Source organism: Natrix helvetica (assembly GCF_964273705.1).
Source record: "Natrix helvetica genome assembly, chromosome: Z".
Lineage (NCBI taxonomy): Eukaryota > Metazoa > Chordata > Lepidosauria > Squamata > Natricidae > Natrix > Natrix helvetica.
In genome coordinates this window covers 55,427,312-55,450,075 of record NC_138554.1, presented here as the reverse complement: position 1 = coordinate 55,450,075, position 22,764 = coordinate 55,427,312, and the positions used below count along the sequence as shown (strand labels likewise).

Genomic DNA, 22,764 nt, shown 5'->3' with positions numbered 1-22,764 from the left:
GTTCATTTTAAAGAAACAAACCTTCCTTTTTTTTATATGACTAGTTGTATTTCCAACTTCTGTTATTTTAATAAATCAGATACTGTACAGCAGGAAAACTGGGGAAACACTATGGCGTAGTTTTAAAGATATTTTTTGCCTGAATGCAATTAACGCTCAATTTCAACATTCACATTTGAATTTTGAAATGTGTAAATTTTAATATATCTTTTCTGTAAAATATTAAAAACTGCTTGCTCTTTATGAAAAAAATATTTAAAAATATAAAACATTTCCATGATCAATAATAGAACATTGCCATTCACTTTAATAATCTTACTTTTTGTTTATTGTTTGTTTTTAAATGCTTTATACTAAATCTTTGTCCCAAACAGGACATAAACCCCTAAAAATCATTAGGTAGATTTCATAATCTTGTTTGCAATTTTAATTATTTTAATCAAGCATATTTTGATACAAGAAGACAAAAATATTTGCTTCTCTCACCAAGATAATTGACGATTAATCAGTATAAAGCGATATATTTTGTAGATAAACTTTCCCTCTTTTTTCAAAGATTGAAGATGGCATACATAGTGCTTCCCCATTCAGCTTTTTTCATAGGATTCATGGCAGGGATAACTTGAATTAAGAGATAGTAGCTGGCCCATAGTTACTCAGTGAGCTTGTATGGCTTACATAAGATTTAAACTTGCATTGAGTTACGTTTATAGATTTCCTCTTGATTTTATATTTATTTCATTAGCATTAAACTATCATTTTAGGACAATTAGTTTGATATTTTCCCTCTCTCTACAAACCTTGTGAAATTGTTTATATATTGATACCCATATGCCTTGAATCTTGAATCTGGCCTGCTCTATCACTTAAGTTATTTAGTTGCATCTTAAATGCCTGCTTAATCTTTTGAATAAAATTTGCATAGTAGGACTGCATTATTACTGAAGAAAATAAGTAGCTGGTAAAATATTTTGTTGCAATGTAAGTTTTTGTTGGTAGTAAAGAATTCTAGTCTCCAGCAACTAAGCAATTTAGAATTGAAATTTATTTTGTAACAAAACATTCAGAGATATTAGGCATATCCTTTTCCCCTGGACTTTACATCTCTGGTAGGTGTCATTTTTGTGCTTGATTGATCAGTAGATCTGTAATAAGAATGCTGTTCATATGGACTTCCATTTTGTTCTGAGGGAGTGTCTCTTTCATGCAGCCACTTCCAAACAAAAGTCCAGCAGCCTTTTGCAGCCCTCCAATCCAGAAGTACAAGGTTACATCGCTAATCAGTCTCCAGAAAGCATTGTTGAGGAGGCTCAGGGCAAGCTGACGGAATTAGAGCAAAGAATAAAGGAGGCCATAGAAAAGAATGCACAGCTTCAGTCTTTGGAATTGGCACATGCTGACCAGCTCACTAAGGAGAAGATTGAGGAACTGAACAAAACTAGAGAAGAACAAATTCAGAAGAAGCAAAAGATCTTAGAAGAGTTACAAAAAGTAGAGCGGGAACTGCAACTGAAAACACAACAGCAATTGAAAAAACAGTACCTGGAAGTTAAAGCACAGAGAATTCAGTTGCAGCAGCAACAACAGTCTTGTCAGCATTTGGGAATATTAACTCCTGTTGAGATAGAAGACCAACTTACTGAAGAAGATTATGCCCGCATACGACAGGTGGACCCATACCTACTCACTGATGAGCCTATGCCAGCTGTAAACCAGATGGGTTTTGCTCCAATGCAGCCTTTGGCAATGCCACAAGCTTTGCCTCTGTCTACAAGTTCTTTACCACCAGGTTCTATGGCAAATCTTTCAGAACTTCAAAGTGTCATAGTTGGACAGCCAATATTGGGCCAAGCACAACTTACAGGGCTGGGAGAAGGAATTCTGGCAGATGCACAGCAAGGGTTAATGGTTGCCAGCCCTGCCCAAACCTTCAATGACACACTGGATGACATCATGGCAGGTTTGTATGAATTATTAAATGCAGATAAATATCAGTGCTGAAAACTTTTGAATATATCAACATCTTTATTTTGTTTCAGTGTCACAAAGTTTCAATTATTTTAGCTTGTTCTTAATTACAATTTAAAACTGATGTCTCCATTTCCAGTGTTGTTTAGCTAATATAGACCAGTGTTATTTGGAAAATAGCATTAATGAATAGCTTTGAAATAGTGCAAGAACAATAATAGTGTTTCTGGCCATGTTCAATATCTCCAGCAGTAGTGATTGGTAGTCACGTGAAGTGAGTAAAAAGGCATTTCCACTGTCAAGTGTACTGTCCCTTGTGTCCCAGGCCCTAAACCATATATTTTTGCCTTGATAATATTCCTGACTCCTTGTTTTCTCAAGCACCCATGAATGAAATTTACTTTTCTATAAGCCTTGTAGCATTTCCACTTTCTAAAAATACATGTGAAAAAAGACATTTATCACGTTTTCCTGTGAATTAAATAAAATGGAAATACAGAGTACATTGCTTCCTTTAACTCAACTGAAACAGTCTAAAATATAATAACTCAGATATAGTAAGTTCTAGTGCGTAGCTGGGTATTGCTGGTACTATTTCTTTCCCCTTCGTCCTCATTGCTTAGAAAACTGAATAGGGAAGTTCTTGCAATGCAACTCAGTAGAATTAAATGGAATTTCTAAACTTATCCAAAGTCAACAAGTTTTCTTTTGTTTGTCAGACTTATATACTACTTCACAGTGTTTCATAGCCCTCTCTAAGAGATTTACAGAGGCTTATCAAACTCCTGGCAGTGGGCATACAACCCACAATGCTGCATTCTAACCACTGCACTACCACGGCTCTCTTAAAATAATGCAAATTACTCAGTTCATATTATGGAGCATTTCCTTTCCCTAAGTGATGTGAGTCAGGATTTATTTGGCCAACTAAAAGACTTCCGTACTTACTAATATCATCCCAATATTCTTATAACTAGAGTTGTGCTATTTTTTCAGTACTATCATCATCTCCATGACTAAATAATATATTCTGCAATTCTGTGAAGTTTTGATTTAGATCCAAAATAAGTCAAACTCTCCATTGCTTCTTGAATATACCATTACCATAGTTATAAATTAGCTTGCATATAACAAAAACATCATCTAAGCTAGAGGACAAAACTAAATCAGAAAATTCTGAAACACAACTAAGAATAGTTGATAAAATAAACAAATTAATTGTAATTAGATTTAAACAAGAAAACAGGGCACTTCAGAAATATATCTGATTCACTCTTACTTGTTTTCTAGTGTAAAGATGATTTCATTATTGCTACTAACTGTCAAGTTATTTCTTCATAATCATAACCTCATTATAATTTTAAGGCATAATGAATTGCAATATGCTTTAATTTTTTGTTAAGATTTTCAGATAGTAATTTTAGAATTTAAGGATTTCTATAATCTCTATACAAAATTATTGTTCCACTGCTATCTAGTGTGATTTTAAAAAGTAAAGATAACACAGGAATTCTGTCTCTGAAATTTTTGTTTCCTTTAAGTAATCTTCTCAGATTATGATTTTATTCTCCCCAGTTGACATTTTTGGAAGAAAAACATATCAGAAGTCCTTTAAACATTTAACTAAACTAAATTAAAATGGATAAAATCCTATAATGGATAAAATATTCTGTCTATATTAAGGAATTCCTAAGGCCTTCCTATATTTAGGAATTCCTAAAACTAATATTCTAACTCCTTCCAATTTAATTGCAACTATGAATTTGTTGGTAATACATTGGATGGTATAAACTGCTTTTAGGAAAATTCTCATTACATGAAATCAAGTTGCTTCCATCTCAGCTGTATTTTCAGAAGGAGGGAAAAATATTGCAGGCATTTGTTCCTGGCTATAAGTAATTCTCAGAGAAGACCCTTTTATAACTGTTAGATATATTGTGATTTCTCATTGCTCATTGCTTAAAGATATTCTGGGACATCCAAGAGGATAGTTAATTATAATGTTAATAAACCAAGTTATTCTCTTTAATAGCAGTGAGTGGAAGAGCATCTGCAGTCTCAAATACCCCTACCCACAGCATTGCAACATCTGTTTCCCAACCTCAGACACCTGCTCCTAGTCCTATCATTTCTCCTTCAACTATGCTACCAGTTTACCCTGCCATTGATATTGATGCACAGGTAAGTCTAGAATAAAATTTCTTCTCCTTTAAAATGAAATACAAATTAAAAGAAAGGAAAGGAAAATAAAAATTCTGCTTATTTGCAAGATGGACCTGGGGAAGAATTTGTTTCAAAAAGTATTAGTATGCTTTGAAAGATTGAATATTTCTATACTCATTCTTTGAACTTCAGATGAGCATAATATTTAATAAATGTGTGAAAAGAATGATTATAGAGGAGCGGTAATTGGATTTTGATTATTTGTTGTATTTAGTTCAAGTTTTGTTTCATACTTGTGTGGAATGCAAGTATCTTCCCTTTTATTTTCAAAAACTAAACCCAAGAGAAATTTATATTTTAGTGCTGTTAAGAATGTTCAGACCTAATTAAATATCTAGAAATGAGTAAGTATGTGACACAACCTTAAGTACTCATGATTTCCTTTGCTATGTTGAACATGGGAACCAGTTTGAATTATTTTATAAAAACAATCCAGAATTAAGCTGTGGTTTCATATATTTGCTTGTTAATTCAATGCTAGAACAAATACAAGCACGTTAATAATGACTGTTTTCTTTTAAGACTGAAAGTAACCATGACACAGCACTGACTCTTGCTTGTGCTGGCGGACATGAAGAACTAGTACAAACTCTTTTAGAGAGGGGAGCTAATATTGAACACAGGGACAAAAAAGGTGAGTATCTGCTGATACAGTATCAGTCAACTTGTAGATTCCATATGCTTGTGTGGTTGTGTATTCCAACAGAAGTAAATTCAGGAGAGACTCTAGCATTGGAGTAAAACAACCCAAAGTAAGATACGTCTGTATTCTGCAATATTTTCATTCAAATGTAAAATTAATTTTGTATCAAATGTTTTGTATTATTTGGCCCTCTTGTTAAAGTCACTTTTCTCCCATAGTAGAGAAGGATATTCTTCACTTGGTTGCTTCTCATATTTGCTTTGGAACTAATTTGCCCAATGTATCTACGGGAAAAAGCAGTCTCCACTGTAGTTCCAACTCTTGCCTCACTCTGTTTAGATCTAAGATCACAACATCACTTTTCTTATTTAGGCTACAGTGGTAGATTTTTAAAGAAAAGTAGTCCAACTTTAGACCTGGCATAATTGATCAAAGTTCTTCTGCTTAGGCAATTCAATGAGGAATTTATCATTCATTTGACTACCTTCCCATTTTTCTCATACCAGTTTCTGGTGACATCAATTCAAATGATTTCACCTGGTGATCATCCCTCCTATTTGAGGTGGTGGAAACTAAGCTTGGGCAAAGTGTCTGACTCTGCCTGTGACCGTCAGCATTAAGTTGTCACTAGATTAACAGGTAACATTGTCTAAAATGGTTCAAATTTATAGAATTTTTCTTGCCACAGAAAAAGCAGATGTCCAGGATTTTGAAATGTGGCTTCATATCAGATAGCAAATCTTACTAAATGAGACCATACCATTGGAGAAAGAAGGTTTATGGCAAATCAAGACAAAATAGTAAAACTCAGAGACATCACACTGACTAGGACAGTTGTAATACATGACTATGAAAGCTGGGGGATCCAGAAAGGGTAAATGAGGAACAATGGATGCCTTTTAAGAGTGAGACTGGGAAAAAAACCAATTGAAAATGTTTGAATCAAAAGAAAAATCACTCAATATTAAATGAAAAAGGAAAGCAGGCAACTGATAAAAAGCATTAATAATGAAACTAAATATTTTAGATTTGTAATGTGAGGACAAGACTTATTTGGTAAAAACTGATGCATAGAAAAATCAAGTAACTGAATAAGAGGTTAACATGAGAGAATAACTAGATCTTGTGTTTCTATTATCCAATTCTAAAAATTGAATTGACAGAAGCATATAATTACAGAAACTAAAAGCAATTACAAATTGTTCTGGCAAAATAAAGTCTATCAAATCACAAAGATTGGAAGCAGATACGTAACAGAATATGAACAATTAAATCTATTATTGTACTCTGGGGCAATGAAAAAAAGGTCTTGATTTTTAATGTGACATAGCCATAAAAAGATTGATAATACTAAGTACCCCCATTTTCTCTCTCTCTCTCTTCATAGCTTAGTTTTTATTTTTCTGCTCACCTTCATTGACTTTCTCTGGACCTATTCCATTTGTTTGAAACCATCTTTAAAAGATTGGTTTCTTGATCTGAATACAATATTTAAAATAGGCTTGTCCTAAGCAGAATACAAAAAACTTCTAATACAATGATTTGGAAATTTTACTGCTGATGCATGTAAAATGGTTTTTTACAGACTCATCACGTAGTCAGCTCTTACCCAGTTTATAATCAACCTAGTTCCTAGATCTTTTTCACAAGTATTGTTGCCAAGTCATGTATCTGTTTGATTTCTCTTTCCTGAATAAAACTTTTGCATTTATTCCTTAAATTTCATTTTGTTATTTTTCAGTCTGCTTGTAGCAGACAAGACCATTTTGAATTTTATTCAGTTTTCTAGAGCGTTAGCTATCCATCAAAATTTGGTAAGCACACGCATGACTTCCTTTTTCAAACTATTAATAAGGATATTGAAAAGTACAAAAGCTCAGAACCAAACCATGTGGTATCACATTTAAAGCCTTTATCTAATATAATGAGACACATTTGCTAAAAATTCTGGATATGACTTTTGAGTCAGCTATACAATACAATAGCAGAGTTGGAAGGGACCTTGGAGGTCTTCTAGTCCAAACCCCTGCCTAGGCAGCAACCTTATACCATTTTAGACAAATGGTTATCCAACATCTTCTTAAAGACTTCCAGTGTTGGGGCATTCACAATTTCTGGAGGCAAGCTGTTCCACTGATTAATTGTTCTAACTGTCAGGAAATGTCTCCTCAGTTCTAAGTTGCTTCTCTTCTTGATTAGTTTCCACCCATTGCTTCTTGTTCTACCCTCAAGTGCCTTGGAGAATAGTTTGACTCCCTCTTCTTTGTGGCAACCCCTGAGATATTGGAACACTGCTATCATGTCTCCCCTAGTCCTTATTTTCATTAAACTAGACATACCCAGTTCCTGCAACCGTTCTTCATATGTTTTAGTCTCCAGTCCCCTAATCATCTTTGTTGCTCTTCTCTGCACTCTTTCTAGAGTCTCCACATCTTTTCTACATTGTGGCGACCAAAACTGAATGCAGTATTCCAAGTGTGGCCTTACCAAGGCATTATAAAGTGGTATTAACACTTCACGTGATCTTGATTCTATCCCTCTGTTTATGTAGCCTAGAACTGTATTGGCTTTTTTGACAACTGCTGCATACTGCTGGCTCATATTTAAATGGTTGTCTACTAGGACTCCAAGATCCCTCTTACAGTTACTACTATTGAGCAAGGTACCACCTATACTGTGCATTTCGTTTTTCTTGCCTAAATGTATAACCTTACTCTTTTCACCACTCAATTTCATTTTATTAGATAGTGCCAATGTTCAAGTTTGTCAAGATCCTTCTGTATCTTAAGCCTATCTTCTGGAGTGTTGGCTATTCCTGCCAGCTTGGTGTCATCTGCAAATTTGATGAGTTCCCCATTTATTCCCTCATCTAAATCATTGATGAAGATGTTGAAGAGTACTGGGCCTAAAACAGAGCCTCGGGGTACCTCGCTGCATACCTCCCTCCATGTAGATGCAGTTCCATTGAGGACTACACGTTGAGTGCGGTTGGTTAGCCAGTTACGAATCCATCTGGTGGTGATGCTGTCTAACCCACATTCTTCTACTTTATCTAGTAGTAGGTTATGGTCTCCTTAACAAATGCCTTGCTGAAGTCCAAGTAAACTATATCGACAGCATTCCTCTGGTCCACTAATTTTGTCACTTTGTCAAAGAATGCAATAAGATTAGTGTGGCATGATCTGTTTTTGACAAACCCATGTTGGCTTTTGGCTATTACTTTTTTTACTTCTAGATGTTCGCTAATTTGCTGCTTGATTATTTTTTCCAGAATCTTTCCTGGTATTGAGGTTAGACTGATAGGTCTGTAGTTTCCTGGATCTATTTTTTTCCTTTTTTGAAGATGGGAACCACATCAGCTCTTTTCCAGTCCTCTGGCAGTTCCCCAGTGCTCTAGGATCTCTGAAAGATATACTTCAGTGGTTCTGAGATCTCATCTGCCAGTTCCTTCAGAACCCTGGGGTGTAATCCATCTGGTCCTGGTGATTTGAACTCATCTAGGGTAGACAGGTGCTCACTTACCTTTTTCTTCCCTATTTCAACTTGTGTTCCTAATCTGATTTTTGTGGTGCTGTTTTTGATAGGTTGGACTGTTTTATCTCTTTGTGTAAAGACAGATTCAAAAAATGAGTTAAATCGTTCTGCTTTCTCCCTGTTGCTTGTCACCTTCTTGCCACTTTCTCCCAGCAATGGACCAATTGTTTCCTTAACTTTTTTCTTGTTTTTAACATGTTTAACAAAAGTTTAATTATCATTGCTATCCAAGCTACATGTTACTATGAACATCATGTGGTATTTTGTCAATGATGTTTCTGGCATTGCCACAGTCAGAAGCCTGTACAATACCTCAAAAGTCTTTTGAAAATAGAATCACACCTTTCTTATTTGCAGAAGTTATCAAAGATTTGTACAAATTGATGGCTGACTGGCTTGTGTTGGGTGGATCTGAATCAGAGAAAATGATGCTTTCATTAGAGGGCTTTTAGTCTAACTGTCAGATAGTTCAAATGCCAGTATTGAAACTGTTTGCCCCTCCAGTCACCATTTAGAGATTTTTTTCTGAATTTTCCACCTAAGGAGCTGAATGATTACATGTTATGCTCTCCCAGAGGCTTTCTTCATGGAATTCATCTGGTCTGAATTGATTGGGTGCTGCACAAGGCTGTGTTGAAAAAAAGTGAAACTGATCCACGTGTTTTTGTTTTTTTTACTAGCCCTGAAGACCTGGATTATCAGTGGTCAATGAATTCATCTTCGCCACTGTTTTTGAATATCATTTTCCGGTCCTTGCACTTGATTCCAGGGTGTTGACATTTTTATGAAGAAGTTATTTCAACTTTTTCAGATTCTTACATGAATTATTTTCGTTCAAAAATGATTTGGAAGACCTTTTATTCAGTAAATCAGAGAAAAAAAATGTATAGGTTCTGGCCTTTTATCAATCAGGTCTGAATAAACATTCTTGAGCAAGCATATTACCTAATTAATTCTCTGGTCAATAATTTATCATCATTGTCTTTACACCGTCAGTAGAATCAAGATTTATCTTATTTATGTTTGTTTTGGGCAAGAATCTAGAAGAAGAAGAAGAAGAGTGTTATAAGTGGAATATTGAATATGCAAGAACTACTTGATTAGAACTGAAGAATCCCACAGTTCAGAGTATCTCTGCATTTCCTTTTTGCAAGGGTCTCTTCTTTATAGCCAAAGAAGAGCCTCGGGTGACTTCTTGTTCTAGTCATGGCTCCTTCCATTAAGAGCACTGCTACCAGTACTTCTTTGGCATTCACTACTAATGAACCCTTGGATAATATTTATACTGCACTTATATAATCTTAGTTCTTTGCATTATTACTTAAGCAATCTTATCAGTAGGTGGTGCCATTGTCCTAAGAGGTTTGGAGTATACATTTTCTCTCTGAAGACTATAACAGTAGTGCGTGGCAGTGAGGAACTCTTTTACCACTTTGAAAAAAATGATATGTTGGTACTTAACTGTGAAAGGTCATTTTCAATAGTGAGTGGAAGAAATCCAACTCTCCCTCAAATGAGTTGATTTGCAGACAGGGAATTGGATATCAATAGGAATTAGCTGTTACATGTTTTTCCCCTATTTTTGAAGTCTATAAATGAAGGGAGGGGGGTGCCTTCCTCCATAGATATATTGGGCAAAGCAATTCAGAAAACAGTAGCCGTCATCCACACTGGAAAATAAATGTTATGGTAAGTAGTTATATACCAATTTAAACAGTGATTCAGATTTTAAAATGAAACATTTAAAGTGGCATCTACTCTTTTTTTCCAGGGTTTACTCCACTTATTTTGGCTGCTACTGCAGGTCATGTTGGTGTTGTAGAGATTTTGTTAGATAATGGTGCAGATATTGAAGCTCAGTCTGAAAGGACCAAGGACACACCATTATCTCTAGCTTGCTCTGGAGGAAGACAAGAGGTAAAATATTAAAAATTGTTATATGTTTTTCTTGTAAAGATGAAGTTACAGTTCAGATCCCCAAACCTAACCATATTCTCCGGAAGCCGTTTTAGCAAAAACCAAGGGATATTTTGAAGATATTGGTATTAGTGATGTTTATGCATGCTTGAGAAATTCCACAGAAGCAATAGAACATTTCCTTTGAAATGTTTGGATTACTTACTTACTTATCTTTTTACTTATTAATTTATTTATAAAATATATTGACTGCCCATCTTACCCCAAGGTAACTCGTGTTTTCTAATAATCATGTTTTTATTGCAGTATTTAATATAATAACTTGAATATACTTTTATTTCATATATAGTGCTAACTCATAATTTGTTCAAACAAGGTTCAAATTCTTTTCTATAATCCTGGTTTGTATCATAACCACAGTTCTTTAGTCCAAGCTTGCTAACAGATTACTTTGAATCAGTGTTCCTAACAGTCACTTTCTGAGTAAGCCAGAGGAATAGTAGATAAATCTAAGCTCATATATGTCAATATTGAATGTAGTGTTGTATGCATACCATATTAGTTATTTTATAATTGAATTGAACTTGTAACATTTAAGCAGTACTTTATTTTTCTTTACCTTCATTAAACATTAACTGAAGACTATAATGAGACACATGCTGAACAAAACCAGTACTTATCTACTTTGGTATTCTGTCCAATAGCTAAGAAAACTTTTAGGCTAGACCATAATGGCACTTACTTACTTCTATTCCTGAGAAACCTCTTTGAATAAGAAAGTATTATAAAACCACCATAATCAGAAGCCTTTTCGAATCTAGTCTTATTTTAGTATCTGCTTTCCAAAATCTGATCTAATAAGCTGGACTCCGATAAGTTAGAGTCCACTTTATTAAGACTGATCTATTTACTCCAATTTTCAGCAGTAGCTTGAAATAGTGTGACTATAATCAGAGGTCTCTTCCCCATACAAGGGATTTGTTAGATGCATGAACTTTCACCCTCCAGATATTTCAGCAATGATCACACATCTGCAATAAGGTTTATTTATGTGGTTTGTTTATTTTTCAGATTTGTACCCTCAGACTCCTGGCAAAGCCAGGTAGCAGTGGTTAATAACATTGAACAGCAATAAAACTACACTAAAATGAATAAACCTGTCAATAAATATCAACAAACTAATCAGATAATTAAAAAGTAGTAAGGATAGATGATAGATGTGATAGATGATAAACTTGTTGTTTATTTCTGATTGTTGCAGGAATGAAATTTCATTCAGGGAGAAAAATATATTCAAGTTCTACTTTATTATTAAATCTTTTCCTAGATTCTTTCCCTCTCAGTGAAACTTGAATAGACTGCCCCAATTTATATCTTATTTGAAATGTCTGTCATACTGCTGCATTATTAAACTATGAAACCATATAGGGAATAGTTGTGTATATCACATTTGTTATAAGATTGATATGTTAAATTACACAAATACAAATGTTTTTATTGATAATGCATATGAAAAATTGTTCAATGTTGTTAATCAGAAGAAATTTTGATATAAGTTTCATGTTTAGAATTGGAGCAGTAATCACTTCTTAAAGTAACTTTCTATATGACGCTTCAGGTGGTGGAGCTTCTGTTAGCACGAGGTGCAAACAAAGAGCACAGAAATGTTTCCGATTATACACCTTTAAGTTTAGCTGCTTCTGGTGGGTATGTGAACATCATCAAAATACTATTGAATGCTGGTGCAGAGATTAATTCAAGGCAAGTTCTCTTTTTAGCTTTTTACTTCCTAGTTGTTTGATTAATCTCTAGGAAAACCATTTTTTTCATTGTAAAAGCTGGCAATGTGGTCAAGGAGAGCCACTAAAATGTGTTATTTAAAGTTTTGGACTTCAGCTATAGAGATTCATTTGGAGTCTCTACTCTACCCCTGAAGCTCACAAACTGACTTTAGGCTACTCACTCTGTTTGGTTACAACCCCCAAAATATGTATATTTATAAAAATGATTATAAAAAAGTAAAATAACCCCTATTTTAAAATTTAATAACTGAAATAGATAAATGGGTAATGTAAAACTAGATATTTATTCCAGTATTAAAGGTATTCAGTTTTCAGGTTAAACTGGATTTCTGGTAATTTCATGGACTTGTCTATATTGTTTTTTGGCAATTATATGGAAATGCTTTGCCATTATCTTCCAGAATATTCTTTTAACTTCCAGTTTTGCCTGCAGTCCTGGTATTTATTGTGTTCTCCCAATTTGAGTATTAACCAGATCTAACCCTGGTTAGCATTTCGAAATTGGCTAAGATTGGTCAAGTCCTATCATGTAGTAAGTCTTCCCAATAGAATATAGAATATATGAGTACAGGTAATCCCCGAGTTAGGAATGTTCCCTTAGCGAACATTTGAAGTTATGTGACAAATGCCCCCTAGTGTTTACGAAAATACCTGAAATTACAAATGTTGCAGCACCATGGTACTTGTTTGCCCTTACAAATGGCTCTGCAACATTCGCCCTGCCTATTCCTCCCATCCCCCAGGTATCTAGGCACTAGGCCTGTGCAAAGATCTAGAGACCCTTCCCTTTCTTGGCATGTTTTGGCACTTCAGGCCTTCCTGAATATCTAGGGGATGCGTTCTCTTCAGCAAAGGCCTTGAGGAAAGACCTTTTCTGGCAAAATTGAAGCCCCAGATGCACGCTCCTTATGGGGGCTCTGTTCTCTTCGGCAAAAGCCTCCTCAAGCCCTACGGGGTTCTTTGAAGCAGCATCCCTTAGGCGCATGAACATTTTTCTGTCACAGCCAAAACTTTTTGGGGGCCATGATCTCTTGCAATTTCAAGCACACATTCACTTTTGCAGAGAAGGGATGCCTGAAGTCTAGCGAGACTAAGGCATCCAGAAGCTTCCACTCTGCACGAAAAATGTTTGCATGTCAATGGAAGGCTTGAAGCAATGTGATTTTGTTGTCCCAAACCTCCCTTTGATGTGCAAACATTTTTTGGTACCAACCTAGAAGTCTTTGGAGGAGACTCACTGAGACTGCCCACCGCTCCATCAAGGCAAGCAGCCTTGATGAGTCAGAGGAGCCGAGCAGGGCACATTCGTCCTGCTCTCCCTCTGCTCTTGCCTCTCGCCAGGAGCAGGCAAAGAAATATAGACACTGGAGAGGAGACATATCTTCACAAGGCAAACGATCCGGCACAGCAGGATAAGGAGAATTATGGGGACCTCAGTGGTGGGAGAATGAGGTAACTCAGTGGGTCAGGGTAGGCCTTGGGTGATCTGAAATAGGTGGCCTAGTCCATCACTAAGCCTCCCAATGGCCTTCCCCAGCCTGAGATATTCCATGTGCACTTAACGAGTCACACATTCGATTAGCAAGTGCGTGGCAGAAAGGAGGGGGTGATCACGTTCAAGTTAATGCAATTCACTCCTATGAATCCTCTGGTTACAAATGGAATGGGCAGTCTCCATTGCATTCGTAACTCGAGGACTATCTGTAGCTACTTGCCTCTGAACCCCTATTGAAAGATTTGCATTGGAGGGGGTTCCATGCATATGTCTTCATTACAGAAATAGATCAATATTACAGAAAAGTCATTATATTTGCAATACTAAAATGTGGCATATATTAATTTATTTTTAGAACCGGAAGCAAGCTGGGCATCTCTCCATTAATGTTGGCAGCCATGAATGGCCATACCGCAGCTGTGAAGTTGCTCTTAGACATGGGTTCTGATATTAATGCACAGATAGAGACCAATAGAAATACTGCTTTGACGCTAGCCTGTTTCCAAGGAAGAACGGAAGTGGTTAGTCTTCTCCTTGATAGAAAAGCTAATGTTGAACATAGAGCTAAGGTAAGGAATAACTTAATTTTTGGTTTTGTTTTGTTAATTTATACACTTAGGTAGTCCTCGACTTATGACCATTTGAAGTTACAAGAGCAGCCAAAAAAAAAAAAGATTTATAAGAGTTCTCACAACATCCCCATGGTCACATGATTAAAATTCAGGTGTTTGGCAATCAGCATGCATTTACCATGATTGCAGCATTCTGGGATCACATGATTGCTATTTATGACCTTCCTAGGGGACTTCTGACAAGCAAACTCAATGGAGGAAGCCAGATTCATTTAATGACGATGTGATTTGCTTAACCACAGTAATTTGGTTAACAACGCAGCAAAACAAAGTTGTAAAATTGGGCATAATTCATTTACAGTCACATTGCTTAGTGATAGGACTTCCCATATTGTCATAATTGGAGGACAACATGTATCTAAAGTACACAAAAAATGTTTTGCTTTTCTACTGATTTCAACTATCCCTAAATATATAGCAGAAACTGATTCCTTAATTTTTGTACTACATGCATAAATTTTATGGCTGTGCAAAAGATTATTCAAAATGCTAAATAACAAAACATTTAATATGCCATTATCCCAAAGGACAGACTTTTGTCTATTTTAATAGTAGCATTTATAGTATTCTTTCTTCCTTCTTCTTCTTCTTCCTCTTCTTCCTCTTCCTCTTCTTTTCTGTCTCTGTCTCTTTCTCTCTCACACACACACAATGTAATTGCAAAACAATAAAAATAACTAATTATACTAAAAGTGTGCAACCAGTAGAAGGGGGTAATAAGAGATAACTACCATATGTTGTTACTGACAGAAATGTTTAGTAGTGTGATAGCAAGAAGAAGAAAACTGTCTCTCTCTTTAGTTGTCTTGTCCCCAAAGTGCCATCCTAGAGAAGGGGTTGAAATAGTTTGTGTCTAGAATGTGAAGAATCAACAGATGCCTTTTCAGCCTTCCTTCGGACCCACACAACGTATAAGTCTCTATGGAAGGAAGGCGGTTTATATTTTTGACTATCCGTTGGAGTCTTACCTCTCTTGTTTGGTTGCTGTACCAAACCAGACAGTTATAGAAGTACAAATGATAGACTTAGATTGTATCATCAGCTCCTAGGGCAGTTTGAACTTCCTCAGCTGATGCAGGAAGAACATTCTTTGTTGTGCCTTTTTAACGATGGTTCTAATGTAAAGCGTCCATTTCAAGTCCTAGATTTCAAAGTTCTATTATCTTCTTTAAAGATTATTCTGAAGGTTCCCTTTTGAAATGCATGTAGTACAGCAGTAAATTTTCCCTTTCTGGTAGACAGACTGATATTTATTTAATGTAGTAGTTTTTATAACATGAAAGCAATGCTGTTTTTTTTTTTTTTTTTTTGGTGGCTGCTTTGTTGGTGCCAGCATTCAGTACTGCAGATTTTTATAACAGGTAGAACTTAGCCATCTGTATTGTTTACTGAATAACAACAACAACAACAATAAAAGGTTTATTCATAGGAATATGCAAAGTGGTCTTTGCATGGAACAGCTGGATTCATATGGTCCATTCTCAAATTGAAACATACGTTTCAGATCATTCACTTTATCCATGGACTGAAATGTGGATGTTTTGTTTCAGATTTATATTAAAACCTAGTTTTTTCTGGATAAAGGTGATTGGGGGCTTAGAAAAGAAGAGGAAAAACACGCTGCACTCTGAGTTATTTATTATCACAATAAGGAGCAGCTGCATAGACTAATGCACTAGTGATGGTAGCAGCTGAAGGGAGGGCGGGAAGAGAAGATGCAGAAGTTAAGGGAATTGTTGGCCCAGTACAGGTAGTCCTCAAGTTGCAACCATTCATTTAGTGATTGTTTGAAGTTACAACAGCACTGAGAAAAGTGACTTATGACCGCTTTTTAAAATCCTTTCCACACTTACGACCATTGCAGCATCCCCATGGTCACATGATCAAAATTCAGATACTTGGCAACTGACTCATATTTATGATGGTTGCAGTGTTCTGGGGTCATGTGATCATCTTTTGTGACCTTCTGACAAGCAAAGTCGGCAGGGAAACCAGGTTCACTTAACAATCGTGTTCCTTATTTAACAATTGTGGGAAGAAAGGTTGTAAAATGGGGCAAAATTCACTTAATAATTGTTTCACTTAGCAACAAAAATTTTGGGCTCAATTGTGGTCGTAAATCAAGAACTGCCTATACAATATATTATTTTGTGACATTGTAGTGACTGGGAAGGGAAAGAAGTGCTAGGAAGGTCACAGAGGCTGACCAGATGGTAAGATATGTTTCCCTATGGAGCTTCTGAGGGTTGACATGCATCAACCTTTCCTTAAATGCCCCATAAAATTACTCCGAGATCCTCTGAATCTAAACCTCTGAACAGCAAACAATATCTCAGGCTTACATTTTGCTAAACCAAGGAAAAATTAACACAACTTCCAGAATCTGATGGTTTGCTCTGGATTCAAAAGAATATATGTTTTTCATTTCATGCACACTTATATTTACTTGCTGCTTCACAAAGCAAGCATTCTGAATCATGGAGACTCTTTCATTAGTATTTGAGCTTGTCCCTTTGGATTTGTGTGAGGCCTTATATGCTCCTTCCATAATTGATGTTTCTTTCTGCATACCATTTATCACAAATAAACAAAGCAGAGACCTCTGTGGGAATGAGTGGCAAAAAGGAAACAAATGACAAAAGCAACATTTTGCTGAAATCCTTCAGTTCCGCTGATACCCTGGAAAGGCTACAACCTGGTCTCAACATTTCGTGTTAGTTCCACATAGCTGACTGAATGTCAGACCATTTGCCACTGTTGAGTGAACTATATTTAACAAATAAAAGAAAAAAAAGAGTCCCTGCGGATTTTACTCCGCTAGTTGTTGCTGACTATAGGGGGCAGTGCTCTTCTGTGTTTCAAGGCCATTGAGCCAGCGCTGTCTGAAGACATTTCTGCAGTCATGTGGCCAGCATGACGTCACGGAGCGCTGTTACCGTCTCACCGAAGTGGTACCTATTTATCTACTTGCATTTGTATGCTTTTGAACTGCTAGTTTGGCAGGAGCAGGGTGAGGACAGAGCTCATCCTGTCGCATGGAGCTCGGGTCTCAATATTTAACAAGTAAAGGAGTGGATTTGCGAGAGGGAAAATACCTCTCTCTTCATCTAGAAGAGAGGTGTAGTTTACTCTGTAATTTACAGTTTTGTCCAAATTTTGTCAAGAAACAAAAAACCCATATCCTTTCAAATGGGTTGAATGCTCTCAAAGGAGAAAATTAGGGTGTGTCTTCCCAATGTTGTCTTTTTTTTTTCTGTCATCAATTATCCACAGCTATGCAGTCTCTTCAGTTTGAAGTGTCTTCCTGCACTCCCTGTAATAAATACCTGGGATTACATCATCCTTCACCTTGGTTCCCTCACCTGCTCCTTCTTGTCCTTTTCCTAGCTTACTTTAGCCACTATCTGTGGAGGATATTGAAGCTCTTCAAAGCCAAACTTTATCTCTGTTCCTGAGCCGATATGGTGCAAGATCTTCTCATACCCCATATAGAGTGGCAATTGGAGCATCTAGAGCCCTCCTGCCTTCTGAGTCTGAACCTGCCAGTAGAGCCAACATGGCTGGAAGGTAAAAAGCTGCACTTCATTGGGGTTTTAATGCCTCACTTATGCTGCTCAGAGCCTCTTCTGTGGCCTTCATTAAGGTGTTCAGCAAACTGCTTGAGAGTGATAAATTGGACAAGGATACTAGAAATTTGTTGAAGAAAATTTTTCCATGGCTGAAATGACACCGGATTCTTTACAACCAATTAATGGATTGCTGATTGACACTGGATTCCTTAACAACCAAATTAATGGATTGCATATGATCATCACAAGAAGCCTCAGGCTGTGAAAGAAGGATATAGATATAATTCGGTACAGCAATCTTTGAAACAGACTTTTTTTTCCCTTTCCTTTTCTTTTTTCTTTTTTGACAATGCAGTAGAAGCAATGAAGGAAACAAAAATTCTCTCCAACTCTCCAGAATGAGAAGAAAAGAAATCTTCCAAACAGTCCAAGGCTTTTCATTCCTCTTACTTTTTCAAACAGTCTTTAAAGATTCAGTCTTAGATAAGCAACAACTTAAAATTCCAAACCGATTTAGCACTCTAGTAAGAAACCTTAGTTCTGCGTGGTTATCTTCAGAAATTTACAGATAGCATATAATGTGAATGGCTTTTATACTGAAGCACCAAAATGTTTAGTGAGTTTTAGAAATAATCAACAAGAATTATACAATAGAAATCAAGCCGATAATGTTTTTTCCAGCTCTTACTCCCAAGGCTACATCCCTATCAGAAGATACTATCATCATACAGACAGATGATCAGGCTGATTACTTGGTGGTCATTGTAGCACCAAAAAAAGGGAGAGATCAGGACAACAGTGGATCAAACATGACAATTTGTTTATAAACTATTTGTAAATTCCAGATAAAAAGATTGTCAGCAGTGACATGTCTCAACAAGGAGATGTTATTGAATATAATAACTTCAATAAACTTCACCACAATCTTTCTCCCAAATGGAAATGTCATAGTTTTTTTTTTCCTGTTTCTATTATGTCAAGGAACGACGTATACACTGCCTTGAGCTTTTGAAGAAAGGTGATATAAATTCCTAATGGATAAATACTAGTTTAGATTTTCCCCTTCAGGTTTATATCCTCTTTCATCTGGTGATCAGACTATTATCATATTAGCTTTGTGTGCAGCCAGAACTTTTCTGCAGTTCTTGCCTAGACATTTGTCTCTTGTATAGATATTCTTCAGTGTGCAAGTTTTCATTTCAGTCATTTTTGTTTAGGGTTCAGGTTACCAAGCAACATCAATGATTTAAAAGCAAGTCCTCTTGAATTAGACACCTGCGATAAAGTCTTATGGGTCAAGAATTTATATTTATTTTTTTTCACCAGATTAAAGACCATGAATATAAATCTTTTGGCTCTCTGGGAGATCATGCTACTTTCAACCTACTTTTAAATAGAAAATTCAATGAATCCATGTTTTCATTAGAAGAGATAGTATGGTATCTTGGGTAATATTGTGACTGCTGTTCAGTCAAAGCAGAACATATAAAAATATTCTCTGAGTATACAGATTAATCCAAATCAATGGAGGCTTAGTAGAATGTTATCTGAACTATTTTAAAAACTCAGGACTTAAACTTGGAGCTCCCATTCTGGCCATCTTATTTTCTCCAGAGAATATAAATTTTTCAAAAAGCTTTCTGGAAAAAAGATTTTAGAGAGAGAATGAACCCTAATAGTTTTGTCTTTTCTTTCACTTATCAATAGTACAGAAAGGTAGAGAGCAGCAGAAAATAATAATAATCATCATCCCTGATTTGAGATTTAGTTCAAGAGCTTATTTCTTCACCAATATATGAATCTTTATAGCATGTTCACATTTTAAGATGCTGAAGCTCGCTGTTTAGAGGTATTTGAACCATATGGTCAATTCTCAAAGGAGGCAAGACATGCCTAATATCCAGGTACTATATGAACATCATAACACTCCTGAAAAGATCCTTTATGTGGTATAGCAGTATAAAGGTACCATTTGTACCTACCATGGTGGACTTTTATAAGATGGTCTCTCTCTTGATTTTGAGCTCCACCACATATTTGTCTCAACAATGATATGTGTGATTTTGCTTCCATCTGTTCAGAGTGGTTTTTTTCAGACACCTAGAGGTTCATAAACTTTCTTGGTGATCAATCTAGCAGTAATTGATTGCATTCTGTTTGGATGGTTAACTACATTCTTTGTAAAAGAGGTAGTCTTTGAATCTTTAAAATTATCTTCTTTGAGGATACATTCATCTTCAAGATAGTTTTACTTACTATAGTGACTTAAGTACTTTAGGATTATATTCCTCAAAGATTTTTATCCTTCAGACATTATTATTAATTCATGGTTAAAGAAGTTAGAATATTGAAAAGCAGAACCTTTTCAGCCAAGCAAGTTGATTGCATTGGTTTGATATATAAAGTTATCTTCCACTAGGATCCTCTTTGATTAGTAATGTACTTTCAGTCATCTAAAAAAAGAATTGTGATTTAGTGATCATGAATACGCAGATAACATCCAGACATGTGTTTCCCTTTGTGCTCTAGTGAAGAACAAGTTCTAAGATCACTAATAGGCTGAATGAGAGTTAATAAATAAGATGAGCAATCTATTCTGACTTGGGTTATGCTTCCTCTGAAGAATAAGTCTTAGAAATCTGCTTTGATGATTCTCACATGACTTTTCTTAAAGGTCTTAATTAATATGCTAGTTGTAATTCATTCTTTGTATAGAATTAGGTATTTGATCAACATATTTTGCAGCTTTTTATACCTTTTATATGAGGATGTCTCTGAAAACTTGAGACAAAGTAGATATGGTTCAAATTATAGCAAGTGGCTCAATCAATTCACTGATATAATTTTTAAAGATACAAATTGTCTGGGTTCAATTTTTCCTATATATTAGTCTCCCCCCCCCCCTTAAGATTATTAGAACCTTCATGAAGGTATATTTGTTGTCTGAAAAGGAAGTCTAATAAGATTCCTTTTCCACTTAAAGTAAATTTCTTCAGTTCCTTTATAACCCCAGATAATTCAGGTTTTTGGACTTTTTCCACGCATGTTCTTTCTTGGGCACTAGACTATCTTCTATTTGAAAAGGCTACATAAGCAGTTTTAAGTATGTCTTTGGTTGAAAATCTCATTGAACTCAGTAGGACATCTGAACATAAAATCTGAATGTTCATAACACATACCATACATTCTAATGGTGTAAAGTATCTGGATCTGAAGAAGCAAAGATGGTTTAAATATGGCATAAGTAAACATATTTTTCCTAACCGCAGCTCCATAAAGGAGATGCATTTATAGCAGCCTGCAAGCTCAGGTACAGGCATGGGTCTTTTAAAGAATTACCAACTGAATAGCGAGCATGGCCATTACTAGATCCAGTTCAAGACCTTTGCCCATTTCAGATTCAAATTTCTTTCTCTTGTACATGTTATTCTACAGTATAAAGTGTTCTTATTTGTGATCTTTTGTGTAAAGAAAAATCTAATAAGAGTTAAACATTTTGCCGTCATTATACTTTCCAGCAAATAGGAAAAAATAAGATTTTAAAACTATTTAACAATCCATATAAAATCTTTTTATTTTCTTGATATTTTCTTGTTGATGTTATTCAGTTTTAGTGTCATTCTGTAGTAGATATCCTGCCATTTATTTATGATGCAAAGCCTCCCCTTCCCCCAATCATTTCTGTGAATTATTTCGAACATTAATAATCAAACCAATCAGGAGTCAGTTTTCTTCCTTTTTGACTTCTTTTACAGAGAACCACCATAAAAGTTAATAATGCTTGTCTACAAAGTAAAACTATATTGGTTGTTTTTTTAAACTGTTTTAATTTTTTACAAATTTCACCTGAGAAAATATATTTAATGTTATTATTGTCCATCTAGACTGGACTGACACCATTAATGGAAGCTGCTTCTGGTGGCTATGCTGAAGTAGGCAGAGTTCTTCTCGACAAAGGTGCTGATGTAAATGCACCACCAGTCCCTTCTTCAAGAGATACCGCTTTAACCATTGCAGCTGACAAAGGACACTACAAATTCTGTGAACTGCTTATTAGCAGGTATTATAGTTTATCTTCTCCTGAATAGTTTATCTTCTCCTTATTTTTTTAATTGGTCGCAGAGCCATGACCTCTTGGTTCTGTGACCAGATAAAAGGTCTAATATGGGTGACTATTAATTCCATAAAACATTGATACATAGATTGTGAAGTAGTACATGGAAGACCGATTTCATTTCCAAATCTAAACACAAGCAGCTATAGCATTCATACAGGAGTCTTAAATAGCTATCCAGAGCCATCCTAATGGGTAATTTGTAGTTGTATAAAAAGTATCCTGTGTGGGACATTTACAATATTATAAACATACCTGCAAGGAAGAAGAATGGCAGTGAAATATACACTAGCTATATCTCTTCAGGGGTTACCTGAAGCTATGCTGCCCAGTGGCGTAGCGTGGGTTGTCAGCACCCGGGGCAAGTAATTTGCGCCCCCTAACCTGAGGGCGGCCCGACTGCAGCTGCCCCTTGCTCCGCATCAGTCAAGTGAGGCTCTCCATGCTGGCCTCTTGCCTTCCTCCCGAGGAGGAGCTCGACAGGCAGCGGGAAAAGGCTCGACTGAAGGGAAGCAGGTGCCGCGGGGGTGGGAGGCGCACCGGGGGCTTCGGGAAGGCGCCGGCTCCCCGGGGCGCTCCAGGCGGAGCGGGAGGACGTGGTGGCGTTGCAGCCGCGGGCAGACGGAGCGCAGCGCCGCTCTCCTTCGGCTCCCGCGGGGGCGGCACGGCGGGTCTTGGCGGCTCCGCTGGGAGGTAGGCGGTGCGCAGGAGGGGCCTGGGCGGGCCGGGGCTGGGGAGCTTAGTTCGCTGGCCAAGCCGGGCGCGGAAAGAGGCGGCCACAGTCCGGCAAAGGGCAGCGCGGGGCAAGTCAGGGCGCCCCCCCAGATGTTGCGCCCGGTGCGGCCGGCACCCCCTGCACCCCCCACG

General features: G+C 36.5%; 1 protein-coding gene across 2 annotated transcripts in view; it reads left to right on the top strand.

Moving 5' to 3' along the window:
• Positions 1-22,764, top strand: part of ANKRD17 (ankyrin repeat domain 17) — a 133,797-nt gene that overhangs the window by 84,634 nt on the left and 26,399 nt on the right. The window contains exons 15-21 of one of the 2 annotated variants that reach the window (XM_081969767.1): positions 1,211-1,960; positions 4,004-4,149; positions 4,714-4,825; positions 10,140-10,285; positions 11,904-12,046; positions 13,938-14,151; positions 21,668-21,843. In XM_081969767.1, coding sequence (XP_081825893.1) covers positions 1,211-1,960; positions 4,004-4,149; positions 4,714-4,825; positions 10,140-10,285; positions 11,904-12,046; positions 13,938-14,151; positions 21,668-21,843 — 1,687 coding nt within the window. Of the gene's footprint in view, positions 1-1,210; positions 1,961-4,000; positions 4,150-4,713; positions 4,826-10,139; positions 10,286-11,903; positions 12,047-13,937; positions 14,152-21,667; positions 21,844-22,764 lie in introns of both variants that reach the window. The other variant, XM_081969766.1, reaches the window with a different exon arrangement.